Source organism: Nannospalax galili, unplaced genomic scaffold (assembly GCF_000622305.1).
Source record: "Nannospalax galili isolate Female #2095 unplaced genomic scaffold, S.galili_v1.0 scaffold334, whole genome shotgun sequence".
NCBI lineage: Eukaryota > Metazoa > Chordata > Mammalia > Rodentia > Spalacidae > Nannospalax > Nannospalax galili.
This window is the reverse complement of record NW_008336888.1, coordinates 1,179,757-1,206,061: the sequence shown is the minus strand read 5'-3', so window position 1 is coordinate 1,206,061 and position 26,305 is coordinate 1,179,757. Positions and strand designations below refer to the sequence as shown.

At 42.6% G+C, this 26,305-nt stretch overlaps 1 protein-coding gene across 6 annotated transcripts in view; it reads right to left on the bottom strand.

Moving 5' to 3' along the window:
- Positions 1–26,305, bottom strand: part of Matn2 (matrilin 2) — a 193,950-nt gene that overhangs the window by 73,530 nt on the left and 94,115 nt on the right. For 4 of the 6 annotated variants that reach the window (XM_008831538.3, XM_008831539.3, XM_017797745.2 and 1 more), the window contains exon 5: positions 4,907–5,029. The exons of the other annotated variants lie outside the window; for them this stretch is intronic. In XM_008831538.3, the coding sequence (XP_008829760.1) occupies positions 4,907–5,029 (123 nt within the window). The remainder of the gene's footprint in view (positions 1–4,906; positions 5,030–26,305) is intronic. 6 annotated transcript variants of the gene reach the window in all.

The following is a 26,305-nucleotide window of genomic DNA, read 5'->3' as shown; positions in this document are numbered from 1 at the left end:
TGTTGCACTATCAACACACCAAACAAGATGCCCCTGCTGGTGCAATAGTGGAGCATCTAGCGTATGTACAACCAGCACATTTTCGATTGGATATAATGCCCGCTCCTAGGGGTGGAACACACATCTGGTGCTGTAGACCCGGCCAACCCCTGTGGCATGGGAGAAAGTAGGCCCCAGTGGGAAGTCACTACAATTGCTTTGTTAGATGGAAATGATGAACCTGCTAAAGTACTGACTAAGCATTTGTGTTTACACCCATAGGTTAAGTTATTACAGCAGTCACTGTCTAGATGTTCTTGCTTCTTGCTGTGTGTGTTTGTATAGTAGATGGAATCCCACTGAAACTGGCCAATAGCCCATGGAAAATAGATGATGTAGAGACCCAAAAGTTCAGTGCCTTGCCACAATGGGAGGAACATCATCTCACACCTATCACCCCCTTCAAGGCTCAGGGACTTTTGCAGAAGAGGTTGGCAGAAAGAATGTAAGAGCCAGAGGAAGGGGTGAAGCATTAACTGGAAATGCCCTCTGACCACTATGCCAGCAAGCTATAGTCACATCTCCTTCCCAAGCTCATCATGGAGTCAAGGGGGAGTCAATTACCCACCCCCATCCAATCGGTCGGCCTTAGTTGCATGTAGGGCGAAGTGCAAAGGATAGATAAGCCGAGAACACTTCTCTCACCATTTTGTGCCCCACCCAATCAGTCAACCTTATCTGCATGTGGGGGGAGGGGCAAAGGATAGATAAGCCAAGAACACCAAGAAGTTCTCTCACCATTTTGCACAGCTTTCAGGAGGTCACAGGATCTGTATTTGAGTGTAGACTTTATACACAGCTGTAAATGTGTGGCATCCTACTCTTCTGTAAAGAAACCCCTACCTTATGCTCTGTTAAAAAAAAAAAAAAACAGAGAAGCGGGTGGGAAAAAAATAGAATAAAATGTTCAATGATATTGGCATTTGACAGGCAAAAAAATAATAATAATAAAATGATTATTATATTTATTTATTTATTGTGTGTGTGCATGAGTATATGTCACAGTCCCTGTGTAGAGGTCAGATGACAATTTGAGGGAATTGGTTCTCTCTCTCCACCATGTGATTTCCTGGGATCGACCTCAGACTTGGTGGTAAGTGCCTCTAAGCTATCTCGCCATTTCTGCTCCCCCATATCAGCTTGTCATCCCACCCCACTTGATCATTAGCAGTGGCTTCCTGGTCATCCTGGAATCCCTTAGGCTTGGCGGAGTACATGGCAGAGAGTAATGGAAATGTTTGCTGAGCTGAATCAATGGAGCGACTCTATTTCCTTCTCTGTTATTATTGTTTTGTTTGGCCTCCTGGGGCATGGGATGAATACTGACCTGCCTAATGATTACCCATCATATTCCACAATTCTTTTGATGTATTTTCTCCCTCTCCCTTCCCTCCACAGCCTGTCATTCATGGATATTTCTCTTGCCCTCATTTCTTTCTGCTCCCTACATGTGGCTGAGTTCAAGTACCAGTCCCCTACTCTCTCCTCATTCCATGTTTCATCCATGGTCAGGAAATGAAGGTCATGGGTGTTATGATCATCATAATCACGGCCAAGTGTACATCAGGAACTTTACTCCATAGCCTATCCTCTCAGACCCTATGCAGTAGGCATTATGACTCCTCACCATGGATGAGAAAAGCAAAGCTCAGAGATTAAAGACACATGTCTAGCTGGAATGTGAGGCCAGTTGATGGTCTCAAGGTCCAGGTGCCATCAAGACATATAAAGAGACATAGTGACATTTAAGATGGAAACAACTAAATGGAAATTAAGATGAACAAAGGAGAGCCATGCTACTTCCTGCCTGTGTTGTTGGTTCCCTAAGTGCCTGCTCTCATGCTGGGGCTGTGTCTCCTGCTCTCTGAGACATGTCCTTGATGTCTCACTGTAACTCCAAACTTCTCCTTCTCTTTCCTACAACTGTTCTCACCCTTCTTCCATCACTGTTGCATCTTTTTCAGAAGCTTAAGGTCATGGAGTCCTTTTCCAGGTGTGTCCAACCCAGGACAGCCATGAATGCCACCCAACACAAAACTAAACTTACCTGAAACTTCACAAGGTATCTTTTTGTTTTGTTTTGGGTTTTACACAATTATTTTGTAGCCTCCAGAGTCTCCATCTTTGAGACTAATGCCCTCGTTAGGCTGCCTGCATAGCTTCTAATGTGTTCTCACTGGGACAGTCTCCTTTGAGTGCTACCATTCCCACACCATCACTGCCCTTCACACGGGTCCTTGCCTTGCATTCTGTCCAAAAGCTACCCTTCCTTCTATATGCAGCTCTTGCAGCCCAGCTCCTCAAATGTCTCTCTTCTCTGCTTTGTGCCCTCTCTTGACTCTTTCACTGGGCACTCAGCACAGGCCCCTGGCATGGCAACTGATCTATTGAGAATTTGTACAGACCCCTTAACAGAGGTTACTGGCCACTGAGATCTGCTTGATCATCTCCCATCCAGCCTCTCACAGAGCAGCTGCTTGGCCAATGGCTGTAAGGACAATGGTGGAGATGGCGGTGCTGGGATCATCTGAGGGACAAGAACTGGGTCACATCAGTATACACAGTCTCTCCCAGTTCCCTACTCTTCTGCTTGATGCCCTTAGACAGGCAGACATTGCTCATAAGCCGCAGCAAGAAATACATCCATCTTGAATTAATACAACACGTCATTGCTCCCTGGCAACCACAGCATCTACTTGTTCATGCTTTTTGCTCTCCAGTAAATGTCAAATTCCAGAGTTACAGCAAAATCCTTAGAGACACAAAGGTTCTCTACTACACTGGGACAATTAGGCAATTATTTTGCAACATGGAGAGACCTGGAGTCCATACCACCCTCTAGTTTCCCAAAGGCCAAGAGGGCCTCCTGCCCATCTATCCCCTGTGACCCCACAAGCTCTGGGTTCTCCAAGTTCCTTCCCTCACACAATCAACCAGAACTGCTTTCCCTGCTTCTTGAAGCTCATCTATTGCCCTTTCTCACAAATATTCCATTTCTTTTCTTTTTCCTTTTCTTGTTTTGGCTTTTGAGACAGGGTCTCCCTGTAGCCCCAGCTGTCCTGGAATGCACTATGTAGACCAGGCTGGCCTTGAACTCACAGAGATCCACCTGCCTCTGCTTCCCAAGTGCTGGGATGAATATTTCATTTCTTTTTGATCCATCAGTTCACAAAATTTCTACCTATTTAACAACAAGAAGGGGGGAAAGCAGGTAATAAAAAAAATACATAACATAGCCTCATCTTGTTAAACATTAACAAAATGTTGTGAAGTAGATATTTCTATGGGGGAAAGTATGGTGGAAAATATAACGAATTATTAACGGTGATCTTATGTGTTTAAATTCATCAATAAGAGTATATTAGTTGCACAATAAAAATTAATGAAACAAAAAAATTGAATTTGGTGTTTCACGTTGGCTTCTTTTTTGGTAGTGAGTCAACAGAGTACCCTGCTACTCTTTTCATCATCAGTAAATTAAGAGCATCATCTCCCTCCAACAAACAAGCCTAACGCTTAGGAGACCAATGCCAGTTGATAACCTCTACCGAGGGTAGTTTCCAACCCCATCAGCGTTGAAAGTACCTACAGTACTCCCATCACTCACCTGCAAAATAGTACGTGACCACTTTTTTGTTTTGTTACCTTTTCCCCTTTTCGTATCCCTAACCAATAATTAGAGTATGCTGGTAAATGTAAATTTAAAGTAGTGAAAAAGTACATAATGTGAAAGGAAAATAAGTATTGAAAGGCCATAACATGGTCTCTGAAAGCAAAGGGATATGGACCAGAATTCAGTCAGGAGCCCAGGTTCACTCCTGATGCCAGCCAAGTCCTCTTCCATGCAGATTTTGCCCTTGGGATCTCTGGTTCGGTTTACTGAACATCTACAGTCATTTATCTACTTTTGCTGCTCTAACAATGAATGAAATTGCACAAGGGCATTGTAGCCAATCATGGAGGATTTACATATTAGAAATTTGTTGGCCTGCTCTGCCAGGGCTGAGGAGAACTATCATCCACTGCTGAACAAATCAGGTGCCAGCCTACCTCTCCCACCTCTCACCTGATCATTCAGTGTGGAGTCACCGAGTGGGAAGGTATTCAATAGTGAATCTTTGCTTGTAGCTCCAAGCTTTTCCTAGAGACCCTTTCCCTGGCTCTTGTTTTTGAAGCTAGTGTTTGCTTTCTGTGACTATCCTGTCAATATGGACAGCTGGGCCCTTTCATACAGTAGTATCCTGGGCCTCTCACTGTATCCTGGGCCTCTCACTGAACTGCAGGTCCAACATGAAGGAAGGAGGACGCGGATGTCCTGGAGGTACTGCACAACACCTCTGCCCATCATCAAGCAAATTTTATTTTATTTTTTTATCTTTATTATTTTTTTGTCTTATTGAGACAGAGTTTCCCTGTAGCCCCAGCTGTCCTGGAACTTGCTATGTAGACCACGCTGGCTTCGAACTCACAGAGACCCACTTGCCTCTACCTCCCAAGTGCTGGGATTAAAGGTGTGCACCACCACTCCTGGCTCAAGCAAATTTTATATATAACACAAGAGCTACAGTTAAGCCTGGCCACAGCAAAATGTTCCAAACGTGAACAAAATCCACTCTGCCCTTTTCAAGCAATACAATAGGTAATTAATTATATTTATATAGATTATCATAAACACACGCTATGCAGAGGATCTGAAATGCCTACTGATTGTGGGCAAAAATGAAGTCCTTTAAGTTCAAATTCTAACAACTAGATCAAAGACTGGACTCGTCATTAAAATTCAAAGTGTGGATATGTTGAGCTTCCCCTGCCCTCCTACCTGTGCTTACCATGTCTTTCTTCACACACAGACTAGATGGATGCTCACCTGCACACCTTTTCCCATCCTTGGCCAGGGTGTAGCCACTGTAGCACTGGCAGACAAAGGAGCCTGGCACGTTCACACAGAGCTGCTCACAACCATGGTCCTCTGTGGCACACAGATCCTGGACTGAAGCAAAGTTGTACCATTAGAACACAACTCTGGCAGGATGTGGCCCCGGTCCAGGGCAATTCAGCTCTATGCCACTTGCTGTAGTAACTTTCAAAAACATTATAAAAATTAATATATAGATTGGTGTAGTGGCTCTGATCTCAGCAGACCACCAGAGAGTACCGACTTCTGGCCTCCCTCTGGCCTCTCTCTGACAGAGGGGCTAAGAATGCAGGGGACTGCCTGAGAGCCCCTGTATTCTGCCTCCACGTGGTGGTGAGCTTCCCCTAATTGTGCCATACTCATCCCCCTACCTGGGATTTTGTGAGGCCCGTCCCAAGGCTCCAGGGCAGATCTGGCTTTGGTAGGTGAAGGCTGAGATCCTAGCAGACAGCCTGAGAGGGTAATTTGCAAACAGAAAACAGAAGCATACTTCAACTTAATTCTCATATCAGAATCATAAACAACAAAAGAAATTCACATCCCAAGATCATAATGAAATAATAATAAAATGGAAAGCCAAGACACTATGTCCCCACCAAACTCCACCAATCCTGTAGAAGAGTTCTACAAGGAGAACCCCTAGAGATAACCCAAGACACTGAATTTAAAAGAACAATCATAAAGATGATCAAGGACTTAATTCTCATATCAGAATCATAAACAACAAAAGAAATTCACATCCCAAGATCATAATGAAATAATAATAAAATGGAAAGCCAAGACACTATGTCCCCACCAAACTCCACCAATCCTGTAGAAGAGTTCTACAAGGAGAACCCCTAGAGATAACCCAAGACACTGAATTTAAAAGAACAATCATAAAGATGATCAAGGAATTTAATGAATTTAAAGACCACCAGAACAAACAAATCAAAGAGCTAAAAGAAGACAGGGGTAAACTTCTGAATGAATTCACAAAAGAGCTAGAAACATTGAAGAAAACTCAGGCAGAAATGAAGAAGGAAGTACAAAACTCAATAAGCCAACTTGAAACGACAGGGGAAAGTCTCAGGGCTAGAATGAATGAAATGGAAAACAGAATATCAACACTGGAGAATAAAGTTTGGACCACTCAAGCAAAGACTATGGAAAATTTTTAAAAAAAAAACAGAGGAATGGAATATGCAAGAGATGTGGGACACCATGAAAAGACCAAATCTACAGATCAGAGGCATAGAGGAAGGAGAAGAATTTCAGGTTAAGGTGTTGGCCAGATCTTAAACAGGATTGTAGAAGAGAATTTCCCAAAATTAAGGAAAGACATCCACATACAAATATAGGAAGCACATAGAACACCAAATAGGATCAAAAAAGAAATTCCCCATGACAGTCATAGTAAAAACACTAAATGTACAGAACAAAGAGAGAATACTGAAAGCAGCCAAAGAAAAAAAACAAGTCACATACAAAGGAAAGTCCATCAGAATTACAGCTGACTTATCAATGCAAACTATGAAAACCAGAAGAGCCTGGGCCAAGGTATTCCAGTTCTACATGGCAATAGAGTCAGCCCAGAATACTTTATCCAGCAAAAGTGTCTATTATAGTTGAGGGGGAAAGAAAAATCTTCCATGATACGAAAAGCCTGAAAGAATACATGTCCACAAAACCAGCCCTTCAAAGAATACTTGAAGCAATACAGAGAGTGGAGAAACAATTATACCCCAGGGGCAATGAAAGAAAATAAATAAAGGTATAATCGAGGAAACACAAAATTAGACAGAGAACACAAACAGCAATCAAAATGACGGCAACCAATACACAACAAATCCACAGCCAACATCATTCTAGATATAGAAAAACTGGAAGGATTCTCATAAAATCAGGAACCAGACAAGGATGTCCACTATCTCCACTCCTTTTCAACATAGTGCTTGAAACTCTTGCTAGAGCAATAAGACAAGAGAAGGAAATTAAAGGAGTACTAATTGGAAAAGAAAAACTGGAAGCATTCCCATTAAAATCAGGAACCAGACAAAGATCTCCACTATCTCCACTCCTTTTCAACATAGTGCTTGAAACTCTTGCTAGAGCAATAAGACAGGAGAAGGAAATTAAAGGAGTACTAAATGGAAAAGAAGAGGTCAAACTGTCACTTTTTGCAGATGATATGATACCATACCTAAGAGATCCCAAAATTCCACCAGAAAACGCCTAGAACTGATCAACACTTTCAGTATAGTGGCAGGTTATAAAATCAATCTACAAAAATCAGTAGCCTTTCTACATACCAATAACAAGCAATTGGAGAAAGAATATAGGGAAATGCTCCCATTCACAATAGCTACAAAAATAAAAATAAAAATAAAAATATCTTGACCAAAGCTGCAAAAAAATAAAAATAAAAAATAAAAAATCTGACCAAAGACACCAAAGATCTCTACAATGCAATTTTTAAATTATTAAAGAAAGAGATTGAGGAAGACACCACGAGATGAGAGGATTGGAAGAATTAATATTGTGAAAATGACCATCCTACCAAAAGCAATATATAGATTCAATGCAATCCCAATCAAAATCCCCATGACATACTTCACAGAATTAGAAAAATTTAAATTCATACAGAAGCACAAAAGACCCCGGATAGCCAAAGCAACCCTGAGGACAAAGAGCAATGCTGGGGGGATTACTATACCAGATCTCAAAGTATACTACAGAGCCATAGTCTTACAAACAGCATGGTACTGGTACAAAAATAGACACATAGATCAATGGAACATCATTGAAGATCCAAACCCGAGTACACGCAATTTCAGCCAGCTGATATTTGACAAAGGTACCAAGAACACATAATGGAGGAAAGACATCATCTTCAACAAATGGCACTGGCAAAACTGGATCTCCACCTGTAGAAGAATGAAACTAGATCCTTATCTTTCGCCTTGCACAAAAGTCAACTCCAAATGGATCAAAGACCTCAATGTGAAACTGGAAACCCTGAAACTATTAGAAGAAAATATTAGCAGTAAGTTACAAGATATAAGGTGTAGGAAAGGATTTTCTAAATGAGACAGCACTTGCTCAGGAATTAAGGTCAACAATCAACAAATGGGACTTCATTAAACTAAAAAGCTTCTGTACAGCAAAAGAAACAAAAGAGTGAAGAGAAAACCCACAGAATGGGAAAAAATCTTCACCAGTGACACATCTGACAGAGGTTTTACATCCAGAATATATAAAGAACTCAAAAAACAAAGAAACGAGAAACCAAGAATGACTAAAAGATGGGCTAAACGCTCTCTAAACAGAGAGTTTTCAAATGAAGAAATAAAGTTGCTAAGAAACATCTCAAAAAGTGTTCAACATCATTAGTAACTAGGGAAATGCAAATTAAAATCACCCTAAAGTATCATCTTACCCCAATCAGACTGACTAGAATCAAGAGAACAAATGATACCAAATGCTGGGGTGGATGTGGAGAAAGGGGAATGCCAATTCACTGCTGGTGGATTGCAAACTCATGCAACCTCTATGGAAAACAGCTAAAGGACTCATCCTATTGTAGAGACACTTGTACAACCATGTTTGTTGCTGCTTTTTTTCACAATAGGTAAGAGATGGAAGCAACTTAAGTGACCCTCAACTGATGAGTGGTTAACGAAAATATGGTACAGTCACACAATGGAGTTCTACTCAGCAGTAAGTTTGCAGGTAAATGGATGGATCTAGAAACTGTTATACTAAGAGAAGTAACATAGACTCAGAAAAACAAACAACGTATGTTCTCCCTTATATATGGATCCTAGCACCAAATCCTTTTAAATTCCAGGTCCTTTTAATAAGATGATGCTGTACAATAGTCCCTTCTGCATGAAATAACTACCATCATCATGACTTCAGCTGAGCCTGATCGCTAAACATCCTCACAATTGGGCTTGTTGATGGTGGTGCTCATTCAGGTTGTCAAGCAGGGTTATCCAGCCACTCTTCCCAACCAACTGTATGTAATTTGGCCCTAATCACACATGGTTTCCTGGATTTAGGAAGGGCTAAAGTATACAATCTGGGGAAGACTAGGAAAAGAAGGCATGACTCATGCTGGGTAAAAGCTTTCCAGTGTGCATACCCTCAGGTCATACATACACCTCAGCAACCCTTCAGTTATCTTGTAAGTAAGCTCAATAAGTTCATTGGTTCCCTAGTAAAACTTTAATCAAACATTGGCTCAACACTAGAACCCTGAAAGGGAATAAGCATTGCTTAACATCCCAAGGAAAAGAAGTCTCACAACAGATGGAAAATTTATTTGTTAATGCTATTATGTTTCATATTTTTTTTTAAAAAAAGAAAATGAGAATGTAAAAGATGTTAAAAGGATATGGGACTGGAGACATTTCCCAAAATAGAAAAAATGAGAAAGCCTAAGGAAGCGATGAAGGTCTGTTTAGGTTTGTTATGATATATAAAGGATGAGAAAAAATAATACACACATAATCTTAAAATTTCTATGGTCATAGTTTAGCCAACTAGTTTAAGGAACAAAATATATATCTAGTCAAAGTTTATCTGAGAATATTTGGTTTTTTATCCAAGCCTTATCTACATAGCACATGATAATTAAAAGTACCAGACTGGTGGAACTAACTTATTGGATGTTTAACAACCACAGTTTGAGGCCTAATGTGGTCAGAGGGACTTAAAGGACAGTTTTTCTCCTTGCCCTCCAGGGTTGACTAAGGTCCAGGGGACTATGAGCATCTCTCAAAATGTCCTGTAACTGTGGTGTGTCACCTGTCCTCTTGTTCAGGGAGGCCATGGAGACCCCACAAGATGGACTTGAACCAGTGTCCAGTCTACAAAGAGGAGGGTCAACTCAGAGGAAATATGTCATTCATGCTTCCAAGTGAAGCCAGCCATGGTCGAACAGGACTTTTGACTTACCTTCACATAGATGGAGCTGGTAAAAGAAAGGAGCCAGGATCTCCTCCCAAACCCATGTGACCCCTGAGGAATAGATCCTCAAATGACCTTAAGTGTAAAAATAAATTGATTTATTTGGGCCAACTGTATGGTCTTAAACAACCAAAAGGAAAGTATAACCAGAGTAAAGTCATCAGTATATTTCTTTAAGAGTTCAAGGGATTACACTTCCCAGACATTAGGCTTAAGTCTATTGCTGCTCTTTTCACAATAGGTAAGAGATGAAAGCAACTTAAGTGTCCCTCAACTAATGAATGGTTAACAAAAATGTGGTAAATTTATATAATAACGGAGTTCTATTGAGTAGAAAAGAAAGATGAAATAATGAAATTTGCAGGTAAGTGGATGGATCTAGAAGCTGTTATACTAAGTGAAGTAACACAGACTCAGAACAATAAAAGACATATGTTCTCCCTCATATGTGGGTCCTAGAAACAAATCCTTTTAAATTCCTGGTCCTTTTAATAAGATGATGCTATACAGCAGTCCCTTCTGCATGAAATAACTACCATCATCACAACTTCAACTGAGCCTGATCACTAAACATAGTCACAATTGTGTTTGTTGACGGTTGTGCTCATTCATTAAAGGAGTGCCAAGCAGAGTTCACTCGACCCTCACTTGAGTATCCAGCTACTCTTCCCAGCCAACTAATCCAGCCTCGAAAGACAAAAGAAAAATGAGGAAGAATCCAATAGAGGGATGCTTTTGGAAGCCCTTGTCAAGAAATTCCAATGGAATTCTCATATGAACATTTAAAATTGTCCTGCTGACTTTCTTCTAGTTCCCTGCCTAGAACTTGTGATGCTAATTACTCTTGTCTTTACTTCTCCTCACATCCCCTATTCATGATTCAAAGACTTTCTTTTCCTCCTTGAGATAAGAGCTATGCAATTTGGGAGTCTTTTAGATTGACCCACTGAAGGGGTACTCCAATTGCCTTGCCCTGTGTCCCTGTTCAGTATGGAAGAAGCCAGAGTGGTCTGCATCCCTATTCCCTATTGGCAATTTGGGTAACCTCTTCAGGGGATGGTGTGATAAGAATAGGAGGTAGGAATTGGCTAGGCAGTTAGGGTAAAAAGACCCCAAAGAAAAGTAGCCAGTTTCTTGGCTAAAACTCACAATGTCCTTGGGCCTCTTAGCAACAACCTACTCCATTCCAAAGGCCAAAAATGTTGAAACTATTTGGGAGCTTTTATCTAATCCTTAAAAGATTTTAGGGTTACTTCCTCAGAGGGGGAATGTTAGAGCAGCCAAAACCCCCATAAAAAAAAATAGATCAAAGAAGAAAGAGTACATGAAGTTATCAGAAAAAAGTGATGGGGAGAAATGGGAGGAGTTGGAGGGGAGGGAGTGGGCATGGATTTGATCAAAACACCTTATATGCACATATGAAATTCTCAATAAATTATTTATTTTAAAAAATTAATATATAATCACTGTAGAAATTTTATGGGGAATACATAAAAGGAAAATCCACCTAGTAATCTTACCAATCCAGAGGTAACCACTGCTGACATTTTGGTGAGTTTTTGGTGTACATAAAAACATTTTCAAAGTTGAAATTATTCCTCACCTTTATCAAATTCACTAAATTTTAATTAATATCAGTTTCGTATCGAAAAAACTGCTTGGAAAGTGTTTTGAGTGTTCACAAGAGTTAGCAAGCATCTATATTTATACCCATCAAGCACTATTGCTCTTAAGTAATCACAATTTCAGCAGCTACACCAAAGTTTCTTTGCACTGTCTTTGACATTCTGCAGAGAGGCAGCCAAGGGAGCTAAGGACTTGCTACTCCACTGGAATTCTGGCAAGTCTAAGAACAGCCCCTAATTCCCAGGTTCCTCTTCCCATGTGACAAAGGAAAGGGTCTTTGAAATCCTTTCTGTGCTCTTCTCATTCATCTTAGCCACAAGTGAGGAAAATGGAGAAGGCAAGAGTGGTCATAGGAGGTAAGAAAGATTACCAGGGAGAAATGAACGCATAGCTAATTGTGGTCTTATTTGGGTTAAATATGCATCACAGATCCACGGAGTGCTGAGCCTGGCTAGTTATTCACACACAGTGTTGGGACAAATACACAGGCATGCGTGTGCTGCCACAGAAGTAAGAAGATGTCAGAGGATGGAAAGCTTAAAGGCATCTCCAACGCACCACTGACTCAGCCTCTCCTTGGCACAGACAGATAGACATGATGGCACTATTTCCAGCAAGGGGACTGCTTGGGTGTTGCATAACAGCTAGCTCTACTTGAGACCTTACCATCAAAACTAGAGAAAATCAGACAGATTAAAGGACTGAATATACTAAAGAAAGCTTCTTTGGGTAAAAGATGTCACTATCAGGAGGACATCTCCCTTACTAGACACTATAGACTAATAAAACCTCAATGCCAGGAATGGACTCCCTCTTTTGAAGCTGTTGTCCAAGGGGTCCCATAGACCCTCAAACAATACTGGCCACTGCAATTGCACCTGCTCTTGGATGCCCACCAAAACTTGACAGTAAGACTCTATTGCTGAAGACACTACATACATGAGCTATAGAACAAACAAGGAGAACTCAAGCTGGTGCTGACATTAGAGTCTCATCTCTACTAGTTACTGTTCATAGTGCTAGAAGACACAATGTATGGTACCAGAAGGAAAAAAAATCATCAACCTTACCCAGCTGTGAACTACAACTGCCCTGGCAAGTTATGCCCACTGGTGCAGTAGTAGCACAAATATTATCGGAGTATCAACCACTTTCTAATTGGATTTAAGGTCTGCTTCCTAAGATGGAGCCGACACCTGACATGGATATCAGGCTTAGGAACATGTGGCTAGACAGGTCACAGGTCATAGGAGAAAGCCTAATACTAGTTTTCTACTAAATAGTTATAGTATTAAACAGGCTCCTAATGACTTATTACTATACCCATAGATTAATGCATCTCTCAGTTCTCACCAGAGAAGGTTCCTGATGCAGCAGATGGTGATTAACACAGAAACCCACAACTGGTCAATGTGCAGAGAACAAGAAGTTGCAGAATGCCTATCTCTGAATAGTTCACCTTTCAACTTCTGTCTCCCAAGGCTCAAAGATCATTGTGGAAATGGGGTAGAAAGACTGTAAAAGCCAAAGGTTGTGGATGACCACAAGGAAACAGGACTTTCCAGACAGCTGGGCGGTTGCTCATATGAATTCACAGTAAGTCCCATGCAAGTTCAAACCAGACAAAATCCCAGTATAGATGTGGGGAAGTGGATAAGAAACTTCAACCCCACCTAAGGAACTATTGGAAACCGATGGCTGCTGGGAGGGAGAGAGTCAGTCTCTTTCAAGGATATGACTCTTAGTAGGTTAACCAGGTTCCAGTGGATGGACTCACACTGAAGGAGAGTTGGGGACACAAATTAGACTCTACCGGCCTTATTATATATATGATAAAGTACATTAAATTGGGGGGGGTTGTCAAGTAGTGGCACACACTTGTAATCCCAGCAGCAAGATGGGAGACGGAGACAGAATACCTGGCGCTTACTGGCTAGCTAGCCTTGTCTACTTAGTGACGATACAGGCCAATGACAGACCTTATCTCAATCAAAAGGTACAAGGTGCCTGAGGAATGACAACCAAAGTGGTCCTCTGATTGCCATATGCATGAATACACATCTGTAGGCACACATCTGCACACATGAGCATTCACACAACAACACATACACACAAAGAAATAACATCACCTCATTGGTCTTTGAGTTTTGTATCATGCTGTTAGATAAGTACATTAAATTGATGAAAAGATAAAAACTGACCTGATTCAGTATCTCTAGTCAATGAACTGAACACATCTTAAAAATAAAAACTAAGCTGGGCGTGGTGGCGCATGCCTTTAATCTCAGCACTCAGAAGGCAGAGGCAGGCAGATCTCTGTGAGTTCAAGGCCAGTCTCGTCTACACAGTGAGTTCCAGGACAGCTGGGGCTACTGGGAGACCCTGTCTCAAAAAGACCAAAAAAATAAAAGATAAAAATAAAAACTATATTATCACATTTTAAAATGCTCAGGTCTGAGATTCCACAAATGATTCTTTTCTTATTTCAAAATCCTAAAAGAATTATTTTCACTCTCAAATCAATAAACTAGATGAAAAACAAAAGGAGTTCCTTTGCCTCTCACTAGCAGTCTGTGCTTTAGAACTGCACTTGGGGACTATAAGTCGGACTTTCAGTGTGGATTTCCAATGGATTTAGATCTAAGGAAAACATTAATGATCAAGAAAAAAAGAAGAAAAACTTCAGCTGGTGCAAAACTCACAGTGAATAATCAGAGAAGGACAAAATTGATGAGAGTCATAAACCTAGGCCAAAAAAGAAATGTCTGACTCATAGGCTAGTCATTCATTCATTCATTCATTCATTCAGTAAACATACGGAACATTTTCGATGTCCGACGCACTGGGAACAGAGCAGAGAAGAAAACTCAGGAAAGGATCTTGCTGTCCTGCGACTTGAGTGTCAGAAACGTGGTGCTAATGTGATTCTGGCTGAAGCAACAGTGAATGGAGAGGCCCTGAGGCAGAGCAAACTGGCCCCACTTAAGGTCTGAAAGCCAGAGCAGCTATCAGTGTAACCTAAATAATACACAGGGGAAAACAATGAAATGCCCAAAAGAGACGCTCATGACACTATGGGAGTGCAGATCTGGGATGCACTGCTGCCAGGCAAGAAAAGGCTGGCAGGGAAGGGGCAGGAGCGTAGAGAAAGACTGAAGGAATAGTGTAAGCAAACGTGGATGCAGAACATGCCTGGTAGCCGGATTCTGCTCTGGGATCCCTGGGAAGCGGCAGGAGACGCTGGGAAAGATCACTGACACCAGCTGGCCAAGAGCCCTCACACAGGCTGAGGAGTCAGATCATCTCCATTCAGCAGGCCACAGGGACCCTCAAGGGAAAGACCAGTGATTCCACTCAAGCTGTGCTTTGTTTTTCCAAAAACATGTCTGGCAGCATCTGTCACAGATATTGTCAATGCTGGGAACCTTAGTAGGCTTCTAGCACAGCTCAATGAAAACTATTGCTTTGTATGAGAACAGTGGCAGAGTCCTGAATTCCAGGCTGAGGGGCTTTGGTTTGCATGTAGGGTGATTGGAAAGTCACCTCTTGCTATGAGAAGCTTAACTGTTCAGAGCTCTTGACCTCACCCACTGGCTGTCAGTGCCTCCCTGCTCTCTTCCCTCCTCTATGTGTCAGGCTATTAATTACATATGTGTTTATGCAGCAATGTAGTCACCATGGCTTCCTTACTAGACTCTAGGTCCCCTATTCAAGTAGGCAGTGCCCTGTACAAAGTCCTGATAGCTGGGAAGTAGAACCCCAGCCCAGGTATCAGCTCTTCCTAAGTCATCTCTGCAGGGAGGCAAGAGTTTCTATACTTCCTTCTGCTCCAAGTGCCTGACTTGAAGTTTTGTAAGAAGAGCTTTTAAAATAACAGGAGAAAATCAACATATTACCAAAGAACACTTTTGAAAGCAGCATTTCAAAAGGAATGAACCAGGACCTTGAAACATGTTATTGCTGACGGAGCGCAAGAGCAGGTGGCAAGGAAATGCCGATTCCTTTCTGGACAGACTCTGCACAGAGTCTGAGGAATAACAGTATGGTCCCATCTACAGAAGCAGCAGTGCCTGACCTCAGCTGCCTGTTAGAACTTTCTGGAGACCTTTCAAAAATCCTGATGCAGGGGACAGGGAAATAGCTGTCAGTGAAGTGCTTGTCAAGCACGAGTGAGGACCTGTGTTAGATCCCCAGCACCCATATAAAAAGCTAGGTGTGGTGTGCACACTTGTAATCCCAGCACTGGGGAGGCACAGACAGGTGGCTCCTTGGGACCATCTAGCCTAATTGGTGAGCCTCAGGTTCCAGTGAGAGACTCTTGTCTCAAAAACAAAACAAAACAAGCCAGGCATGGTGGTACACACCTTTAATTCCAACACTAAGGAGGCAGAGACAGGCGAACCTCTGTGGGAGATCAAGGCCAGGCTGGTCTACCTAGTGAGTTCCAGGCCAGCTGGAGCTACGGGGAGACCCAGAAAAAAAAAAAACAAAAAACCACCAACGAAACAACAACAGCAGAGGTTGATCTCTGGCCTACACACACACACACACACACACACACACACACACACACACACACACACACACACACACGTACATCCCCTCCATTAAACCAGACTGGCTGAGGGTGGGATTTGAGCAGTGTTTGTTAAATTCTCTCAGAGTCCCCAGAGTGCTTCCAGCTAGAGTCACTGAACCCAGTGGATTAAAAATCCCCACAGTCCTCTGAGGGGAAGGTGCTCAGTCTTCTATTATGACCTAGGACCCCAGGCCCAGTTTTCTTTTTGATACAAGTCTCAGAGTGATGACTGCCACTCCTGTCCCCTCTCCAGCCACACATACAAAAGTGAAAAGTGTGACAGGGCTATGAAGGGTTATGACTTGCATTCCCAAAGAATTGTCCCATGAACAGCAAGCTTGCCAGTTGGCTTGACGTGGACTGTTTTTTCATACTGTTTTTAGAATGTTGGGGATTTATGGCCACCAGTGATCTGTACTGACTCAAGGGAGACCATTGAGGGATTAATCTAATTAAACAGAGACAAAAGAATAAATACAGACTGGGCTCTGACAACATAACTTGGTTATTTTCCTGGCAGTGGTCACTTCCATTTGAAAGAAGCACAGATGTTTTTGGATGATCCTTCATACTTTTGAAAAACATTTCTTTTTCTCCCTCACAGCCTGGGAGGATTTAACTGAAGGGTGATAAAACCAGTCAGGAGCATAGGAGGGGCCTTGGCTTCAGAGTTCCTGTTACCTTGGCACAGCCTTCTGCCTTTTCTTCCTGGTGACCCAGTTATGGCTTGTGACTTCAGCTAAGTGTCATCTCCTCCAGGGCTCTACTCTAAGACTCTTTCCTCTGAGCCCCATGGCACTACAGACAAGTGTCCCTGCCACCCTTAAAATTTACCCCTGGTGCTGGAAAGCATGGTCACATGTCTGCCTGCCCCAGTGGAGCATGAACTGTCTGCTCCATTTGATTCCCCAGAGTTTCACAGTGTCGTAGTACATGTAGTTGGTGGTCCACAGTGTCCTTGGTGGAAGGAAATGTTCAGATGCCCTGCTTCCCAACAAGGGTGTTCCTAAAGTCCCCCAAATCCTTTCCTTCAACAGAAATAGGGTCCTGGGAAGATGAATGAGATGAAAACAGAACTCTCCATGTCTCTGAGCCTTTCCTCATCCTCAGCAAAATGCACTCACCCCCCCCGTACACACACACCAAGGGTGGGCTCACGGAGCACATGCTCTCTTCTACATCTCGGGTACCCATTAGAATGCCTGACACATTGGAGTTGCTCAACAAGTACTTGTTAGATAGAGAGATAAACCCACATCCATGCCACAAACCACAGGCCTGTTGAATATTCCTAGCTTATTCCTCTTATCTAGGCTGTAAGCTCAGTGAGGCACAGGACTGTCGCTCATAAGTGTGGGTGTTCTGTGGTGTGTGGCAAGATCATGTTTTTCAGACCACAGGTGCTTAAAGGACATTGCTGTTTGACTTGACAATCTCCTTCCTGCCCAGCCCAGAGCCCTGCCTCCCAAATGCATGCTACTGGGCAGAAATGGGAGAGCTGGGAAGGAGGCTTAATATTCTTTAATTCCCCTTTAGCAAAGATAAAGTTTTAGATTAACAGAATTTTGCCTTGGAAACAAGGATGGTCACAGAAACCTGGAAGTCATAGGCATCCTCCCTCTTCTGCACCCCTCTGATTGGTTCTCCTGGCTACTTCTCTTCACCTCCCCTGCCAACAGGAGCCAGGATCATCTCTCAAGTAATCATGGAAATCTGCAGCCTGGTCTTCTGGTGCCTATCCCAGCCCACCAGAGCAATTTGCTCTCATTTCTCCTCTGCTTAACACTCTTCATGGCTTCCCACTGCTCTAGCATGAAGTGCACAGCATCTACTGTGAGTCAGATACCCTACAATTACCCCTCACCTCTCCAGTCTTAGCTCATGCCTTTTCTTTTTCCCTGCTGCATCCATACTCTCCTCTCCATTCTCCAAATCAAACTTTCTCGTGCCTCAGGACTTCTGCACATGTCATAAAAAAAAAAAAAAATTCAATGTGTTAAGTGCAAGCGTGTCATGCAATGCCTGTGGAGGCCAGAAGAGGGCATCAAATTCTCCTGGAACTGGAGTTACAGATGGTTGTTAGCTGCCATGTGGGTGCTGGGAATTGAACCCTGGTCCTCTGCAAGACCAGCAAGTGCACAAGTGCTCTTAACTGTTGAGCCATCTTTCCAACCCCCACGTCTTTTTTTCTTCTTTCTTTCTTTCTTTCTTTCTTTCTTTCTTTCTTTCTTTCTTTCTTTCTTTCTCTTTCTTCTTTCTTTCTTTCTTTCTTTCTCTCTCTCTTTCTTTACTTTCTCTCTCCTTCCCTCCCTCCCTCCCTCCCTTCCTTCCTTTTTAACCAAAAATGTCTACACCTCTTCCTTGTCTGTTTTTCACCTACCTAAATCTTAGGCACACTTTAGGATACATCTTAAACTGTCTTCTGAGGGGACTTCAGTTTCCATTAATCAAGTCCTTCCTATTTCCCTCTGTAGTCCTCACCACAATTATAATTTAATGCTTAATTTGTAAGTGATGATTTTAGTGTTTTCCCCTGCCACACATGGGCAGACATATCCTCATGAGTGCTCTCACCCAAATATCTAGCATGGTGCCTGGCATGTGGTCAATTGAAGAATGATTATGAATGACAAAAATCATTCTATTTGTTCACTTGGGAAACTTTTCCAGTATGCAGGGAAAACAATAGTGGATAAAGCAGAATAATAAAGAAATAAGAAAAAAGTCCCTACCACCACGGAGCTGAGAGTCTAGCTGGGGGATCAGAGGTATGCTGAAGTCAAGTCATCCTGAGTCACAAGAACAGATGATAAACATTTCTTCCCAACTCTGCATTCAACGAAGTCAAGTTGGTAGCTTGCAATGGCCATGATGGGAGTGTTTACACCAGAGAAACTGGCACAACACTTCAAACCAGAGCCTTTTCTTCTAGAGAGATGGCTGTTAAGCATTTACCAGCACATCACATATCACCAACAATATTATCATCTTAGCAGGGGAGTCAGAAGTGTTTGAGAGGCTTCCATTTTAGATACTGTCATACTGGCTTTGCTGAGAAGATGACTTTGTGCAAAGCCCTGAAGTGATGGTGTAGAAACAGAAGCATGAAGAGAGTCACCGCTGGAAGAGGGCAGTTACATCTCTTCAGAAAAGCTAGGGGCGAGGCAAGCAGGTAGAAAGAATATTGAGTTTGGAGGCAGACTTTTGAGACTTCAGAAAGTAACCTTTAAAAAATGCAGTTTTCATAAAGATATTACATAACTAAGTGCAGAAAACCCTTATTTGCAGAATTAAAGGAGATAATGTATAGATGGAAAAGTATGTGACCCACAGTGGCATTCAACAAATGCTTGTTCCTTCTCTTTTTTTTAAGTCTTGAAGCAGGATGGTCCACATGGCACAGGCCCATTTAAGCATGGAGAGAGGTGAACCCCAACCAAGATTTGCCCAAGTCACAATTCTAATAAAGATAGTTTCACTTTATTGGGTACTTAGGAAAGCTACAGACATAGTTATTAGATTCAAAAAGTATTTTAAAAGTACTTTTGGCTAAATTGATCTGATCCAGCAAAATAGGCATTTTTGAAGCTTGTAACAAAAGATCTGGCCAAATTCAAGACACGCCTCGCCAGGGGGCAACCATTAGCACATAGCTGCAGACAGCACAATTTGTTTGTCTCTCTTAGTTTCTGGAGAATTTTATGAGAACTAGTGACTGCAACTACAAGTAAAATTAGTAAGGTGTGCTAGCTAAAAGCCCCCGAGACTGAACTGAATCCACCCACCCTGTCTCCCCAGAGGCCCACTTGTACCTTAGATTTAAACATTTTCCTTCGCTTAGGTCCAGATCTTGGTGCTTGGTCTCAGCCCAAAGAACTTGGAAAACACACATCTGGTTACGTTGGAGGAGGGGAACGTGAGGCAAAGGCCATGGTTGCCTGGCTGACATCATCCAGGGCTTAATCAAAGGGTTTTTATGGCCTTTTCAGAATTTTAGAGAAGCCACAAGACATGGTATTGACACCAATGACAGCTTAATTTCTCATTCAGAGTTAAAGCAAATGAACACCTTTACAAGTCACTCTATTCTTTTTAACAGCTCCTCTTGTTATTTAATCCAAGACGCAGAAATTGTTTATCACAGCGAGACAAGAGAGATGTCTTATTACAGTGTGATCGCACTCAAATGGCAATGCCAGGGTCTCTGCCCACCCTAACCCAAAAAGCTCACTCCTGAGTTAGGGATCTTCAAAAGCAAGTCAAACTGGAGTCATAATTTTGGGGACCAACCCCTTCCTTTCATCATGCCTGAAGGCACTAATCTTATTTTGACAGCTGGATTTTAAGACTTTCAACAGTAAATGTGAGTCATCAGTCTTGTGCTTCTCTGCAGAAAGAAACAAGACAAACCCAATGTCACAAGGAAAGCAAACCTACCCTCTCAGGCAAGCTCCAGCTTCTCTCTTTCTCTCTCTCTCTCTCTCTCTCTCTCTCTGTCTCTCTCTCTCTCTGTCTCTCTCTCTCTCAATTCTCCTATTCATTCACGAGATTTGGGGGAAGGAAGGGGAGGAAATGGGGGGGCAGTTCCCCAAACTGTGCATGTGTATAGCTAAACAAGAAACACAGTGCCAGATGGGAGAAACTTCCTTTCGAGTCATTGGTCAGGGTAGTCAAAGAGACTCCTAAAATAACACAGGCTATTGCCACAGCCCTTGATTACCTCCCAGATCTTGAAGGTAAGACCCTACTGCTGAAGACAGTACATACTTTGGACACAGGACTTGGAGCAATGGAGTTAGAACTGACCTGGAAGTTTCCTCTCAGAAGACTAGCTGTCATAATTCTAGAGGATACTATGCAAGCTACTAAGGGAGAAAATCAGTCAATGGTCCAACCCCAGCCTTAAAGCCTAATAACCACAATGACTGGCACAACAAACTACAGTCATGCAGTAGTGGCACTTTTATCTTGTGGGCAATCAATATCTAATTGGTTATAAAGCTCTCTCAATGGGAGGGAACTCCTGTGTGGCACTGTCAACATAGCCAAATACACACAGCTGGAGAGGTCGTAGATTCTAGAGAAAACTCTACCTCTGTCATTATCTCTAGACAAATGTAATTTCTTACTACATGCTAAATATGAATCCTCATATTTACAGACAAGTATACCATTCACCACTCATCAAAGAAGCTTCTTTTTGTAACAGATGGAGACTGTCTACAGCATTCCACAACTGGTCACACACAGAGGATAAGTGCGAGAGAGATGCCAGTCCTCAGTGACACATCTACAATGGAACCTCCACACCTAAGACTCACAGAACATAGCAGAACAGGGGATAGAGAGAATACTAATGCACCACTCAACTCTCACCAGCAAAGCTTCCTCATGAGACAGAGGATGATGCACATGGAAGGTCACAACTGGCCAAAATGTAGAGAATAAGAGACTGCAGAATGTGTGTCCCTTGAATAGGACTCCTGTATTAAACCTCCCCTCAGGAGTGGAAGAGGGGGTAGGAAGATTGTAAGAGCCAGGGTTGGTACATGACAGTAAGGAAACAGAGTCTTCAGGCCTCTGGGAACTTGCTCATATGAACTTTACAGCAATGGTGACAGCATGCATAAGAGCCATGCACACTCAATCAGACAAAAACCCAACATAGAACTGAAGAAATGGGCAGAAGGCCCCAACCACAGCCAAGGAACTATTAGCAGCTGATCACTTCTGGGTGAGGGAAAGTTGATCTTCTTTAAGGGAATGACTTTAGATAGGGTGACAAGACTCCAGTGGATGCACTTGCTCCGAGGGACATCTGGGTGCACAAACTTGACTTGATAGGTCTTAACACATATGAAAGAATGCTTGGGGTAGGGGCTATGGGAGGGTGCAGATGGGGAAGGGGGTCTAAATATGATTAAGATGTATTGTGTGAAAAGCACAAAAATTCAATAAAAATATACGTTGAAAAATAAAAAAGGAAATGCATACTGAACTGAAGAAACTGATCTGAATTTTAAACTGATTATAGCCTTCATGTCCTCTCTGTGTGGGGGCTGTGGGGAGGGCATAAGGGAAGCTAAATTGTGGGAGTTTCTTAGATCTCATACATGTAAGAGAAACGCCCAGTAAGATTATCCCACCCATAGAGAAGAATCATAGGGAATGAGTGAATAAATTACATCATCCCACCACTACTGTTTTTGCTTTTTCTAAAGCAGAGCACACATTAATGCCAAGTCCAACTACAGTTAAAAAATGCAGGACTAACTGCAACTTTGCCCTTGACATCTGTGTTCAGTTCTTCCAGTCACATAAAGGCTCTGTTGGAACTCAGTTTGAGTTTCCAGCTGCTCCATTATTTATCCCAACTCACACATTCCTTCTGTGATTCCCCTCAGTACCCCAAACCAGCCTTTCCAGGCAAGGAGTCCAGTCTAGTTCCAAGATTCTTTCCTTAATCTCTTGTCTTGTAGAATTTCATCTGAGTACCACTTACCTTCTGAATCCTTGCCCTGATTTACAAAGGTAAGCTTTACTAGGTGGTGCCTGGTATACAATAAACTACACAAAGTACAATTTGAAGCAAGTGTGGAGAGTCTGCAGGCCTCCCTGCACTTGAGAGTCTGAGGCCAAAAGAGCCTGAGTACGGAGCCAGCCTGGGCTATATATTAACAACCTATCTCAATTTAAAAAAAAGTGTACACATTGATTAACAGGGCATATCAACATATCATCACTACAATCAGTGAACAGAGTTATCACACCAAAGTTCCTATTCAGTCTTGTAATCCCTCCTCCTGCCCCCTCACCCCTCCTGACAACCCCTGGCAACCACTAATCTGCCCTCTAGCTTAGGTGCCATTTTCTAAAATTCTATATAAATGGAATTATACAACAAGTATTCCTTTTTAAAATCTAGTTCTTTCATCCACATGGTTATTCTGAGAAGCATCCAGGCTGCTGCCTGTGTAACTCATTCTTCATTACTGCGAACAATGTGTCCACGAGCACAATGTGTTGTCCTTCACCTGATGTCGAACATGTGGATTGTTTCCAGTTATTATAAGGAAAATAGGTATGCACATTTAACATGCAATTAAATCTTTGGACATAACTTTCACTTCTTTGGATAGATACCTAAAAGTGGGATAATATGGCCATATTAGGTTAAAAAAATTGCTAAAGTGATTTCCAAAAGAGAAAACACTTCACATTCCTTCCAGTGGTATATGAGAGCTCCAGTTTCTGACTTTGCCAGCCCTTGGAGGTAATTCATTATGGTTTGAATTTATATTTCTTACCAGCTAATAATGCTAAGCATCCCTTCACAAGTTTCTTCGTCATCCATATGCCTTGTTTTGTTTGCAGTGCTGGGGACTGAACCCATGACCTTTCACACACTAGGCAAACACTCTTCCATTAAGCTACATCCCCAGTCATATGCCTTCTTTGATCTGTCTATTCAAATCTTTTGCCTATTTTTATTGGGTTGTTTGTCTTCTTGTTATTGAGTTTAAGAATTCTTTATATATTATGAAGTCCTTTGTTGGATATGTTTTGCAAATTTAAAAAAATATTTTATTATTTTTATTTTATGTGTATGAGTACACTGCTTGCATATAAGTGCATCCATGTCATGCAATGCCCACAGAGGCCAGAAGAGGGCATCGGATCCCCCTGGAACTGGAGCTACAAACAGTTGTTAGCTGCCATATGGGGTGCTGGGAATCAAACCTGGGTCCTCTGCAAGAGTAGTCAGTGCTCTCAACCACTGAGTTATCTTTCCCTTTTACAAATATTTTATCCTAGTCTAGCTTGCCTTTTCTTTTTAGTACCAGTATAATTCAAAGATCAAATGTTTTAATTTTGATAAAATTTATTGATGCTTTTTGTTTTATGTCTTAAGAAATCCTTGCCAAACCTGAGGTCACCATGATTTTTCTTCTGCATTTTCACCTGGATATTTAATAGTATCTATTCTTACATTTAAGTTTTAAAATCCACTTGGAATTTTTCTATATGGTATGTGGTAAGTGCAAGACACACACACACACATATATATATATGCATATTATATATAGCATACAGCAATCCAATTGCTGCTGTAACTTATTTAAAAACATTATCCTTTCCTCATTGATCCACCCTTCTTAAAAGTCATTCCACCACATACCTATGGAGTTGTTTCTGGACTACTCTTTCTTGCTTTCTAATTAGTCTTGAAATCAGGTAACTTAAAACATGCACTTCTGTTTGTCTTTTCAAAGTTATAGTCAAATTCATATTATTCGCATAGTCCATATTTGTACATTTGCCTACTTACTAAAGATGTATTATATCCCCAAGTCAATACTTTCCAGTCTTATCAGCTACTCATGGATATGAGTAAAGTAAGAAAAATTTCCAGGGGCTGGAGAGATGGCTCAGTGGTTAAGAGCACTGGCGGCTCTTGCAGAGGACCCAGGTTCTATTCCCAGCACCCACATGGCAGCTAACAACTGTCCTTAACTCCAGTTCCAGGGGATACCAGGCCCACCTCTGATCTCTTGGGACACTGCATGTACATGGGGCACTTAAACACATGCATGCAAAACACTTAGACACATTAAATAAATAAAAAATAAAATTGTAAAAAATTGTTAAAAAACTGAAAATTTAAATTGGGTGTGGTGGCTCACACCTGTAATCTCAGCACTGGGGAGGTACAGAGAGGAAGATTACCATAAGTCTGAGGTTGGCCTGGGCTACATAGTGTATTCCAGGCCAGCTAGGGAGGGCTGCAGAATAAGACCTTGTCTCAAAAAGACAGACAGATAGGGCATATCCGCTGGCTTTCTGCAGCATCTTTCCTGGGTAAGTCCCAGGACACCCACCATGCCTTGACTCCCCCAGCCTCATTCACCCTCCCAGCTCCCCCACCCCATCTCTCCTCCTAGCCTAGGTACTGGCCCATTTCTTGTCTTGGCACCCCAGACCCCTGGGCTGACCTCTTGGCCCAGAGTCCCCACTGCTTCCTGATCCTTTGCATCCAGACCAACCCAGTTCTTCCCTGCGGTCCCCAGGAGCCCTCTGGGCCTGGTCCTGCCCCCACCTCCCTTTGCAACCCTGGGAGGCACAGCCGCTGGCTTCCTGGTATCAGCATCTTTCCTGGGTATGTCCCTTGGCACCCACCGTACCTTGACTCCCCTGGCCTCACTCACCCTCCCCTGCCCCATCTCTCCTCCCAGCCTGGGTACTGGTCCATTTCTTGTCTTGGTGCCCTAGACCCCTGGACTGACCTCTTGGCCCAGAGTCCCCACTGCTTCCTGATCCTTTGCATCCAGACCAACCCAATTCCTCCCTGCAGTCCCCAGGAGTCCTCTGGGCCTGGTCCAGTCCCTACCTCCCTTTGCATTCCTGGGTGGCACACCCACCAGCTTCCTGGTGCCAGCATCTTTCCTGGGTGAGTCCTGAGGTGCCCACCACGCTTTGACTCCCCCAGCCTCATTCACTCTCCCAGCTCCCCCACCCCATCTCTCCTCCTAGCCTGGGTACTGTCCCATTTCTTGTCTTGGTGCCCCAGACCCCTGGGCTGACCTCTTGGCCCAGAGTCCCCACTGCTTCCTGATCCTTTGCATCCAGACCAACCCAATTCCTCCCAGTAGTCCCCAGGAGCCCTCGGGGCCGCTTCCCTCACCCACCTCCCTTTGCATCCCTGGATGGCACATCCACCAGTTCCTGGGGCCAGCATCTGTCCTGGGCCCTGCTCTCAGGCCAGCCCAGCCCCCCAAATTCCTGAGGCCAGAATCTTTTCTGGAGGGACTCAGACCTTAGGAGAAAGCCTGAGACCATCTGATCCTCATCTGACTTGGCCTCTGTGGGAACTCCTGAAGATGAAAGCAATTTGACCACTCCAATATAAAATCAAAAGAGAGAACCTGAAGCCTAGACCATCCAGCTTTTCATGCCCAACAAGTAAACCACAAAGGAATATAAAGTTTACAAAAAGAAGCAGACCTAAACTCAACAAAGAAAGGCTTGAGTCTCACACAAGAATCAGAAACTACAAAAGAAATCCATATGTCACAGTCACAGGGAAAAATAATAACATGAAAAGCCAAAATAATTGTACAGGAGTACAATGAGAATCCTCTAGGGATAACACAGAACATGGAATTCAAAAGAAAAATTATAAACATGATAAAATA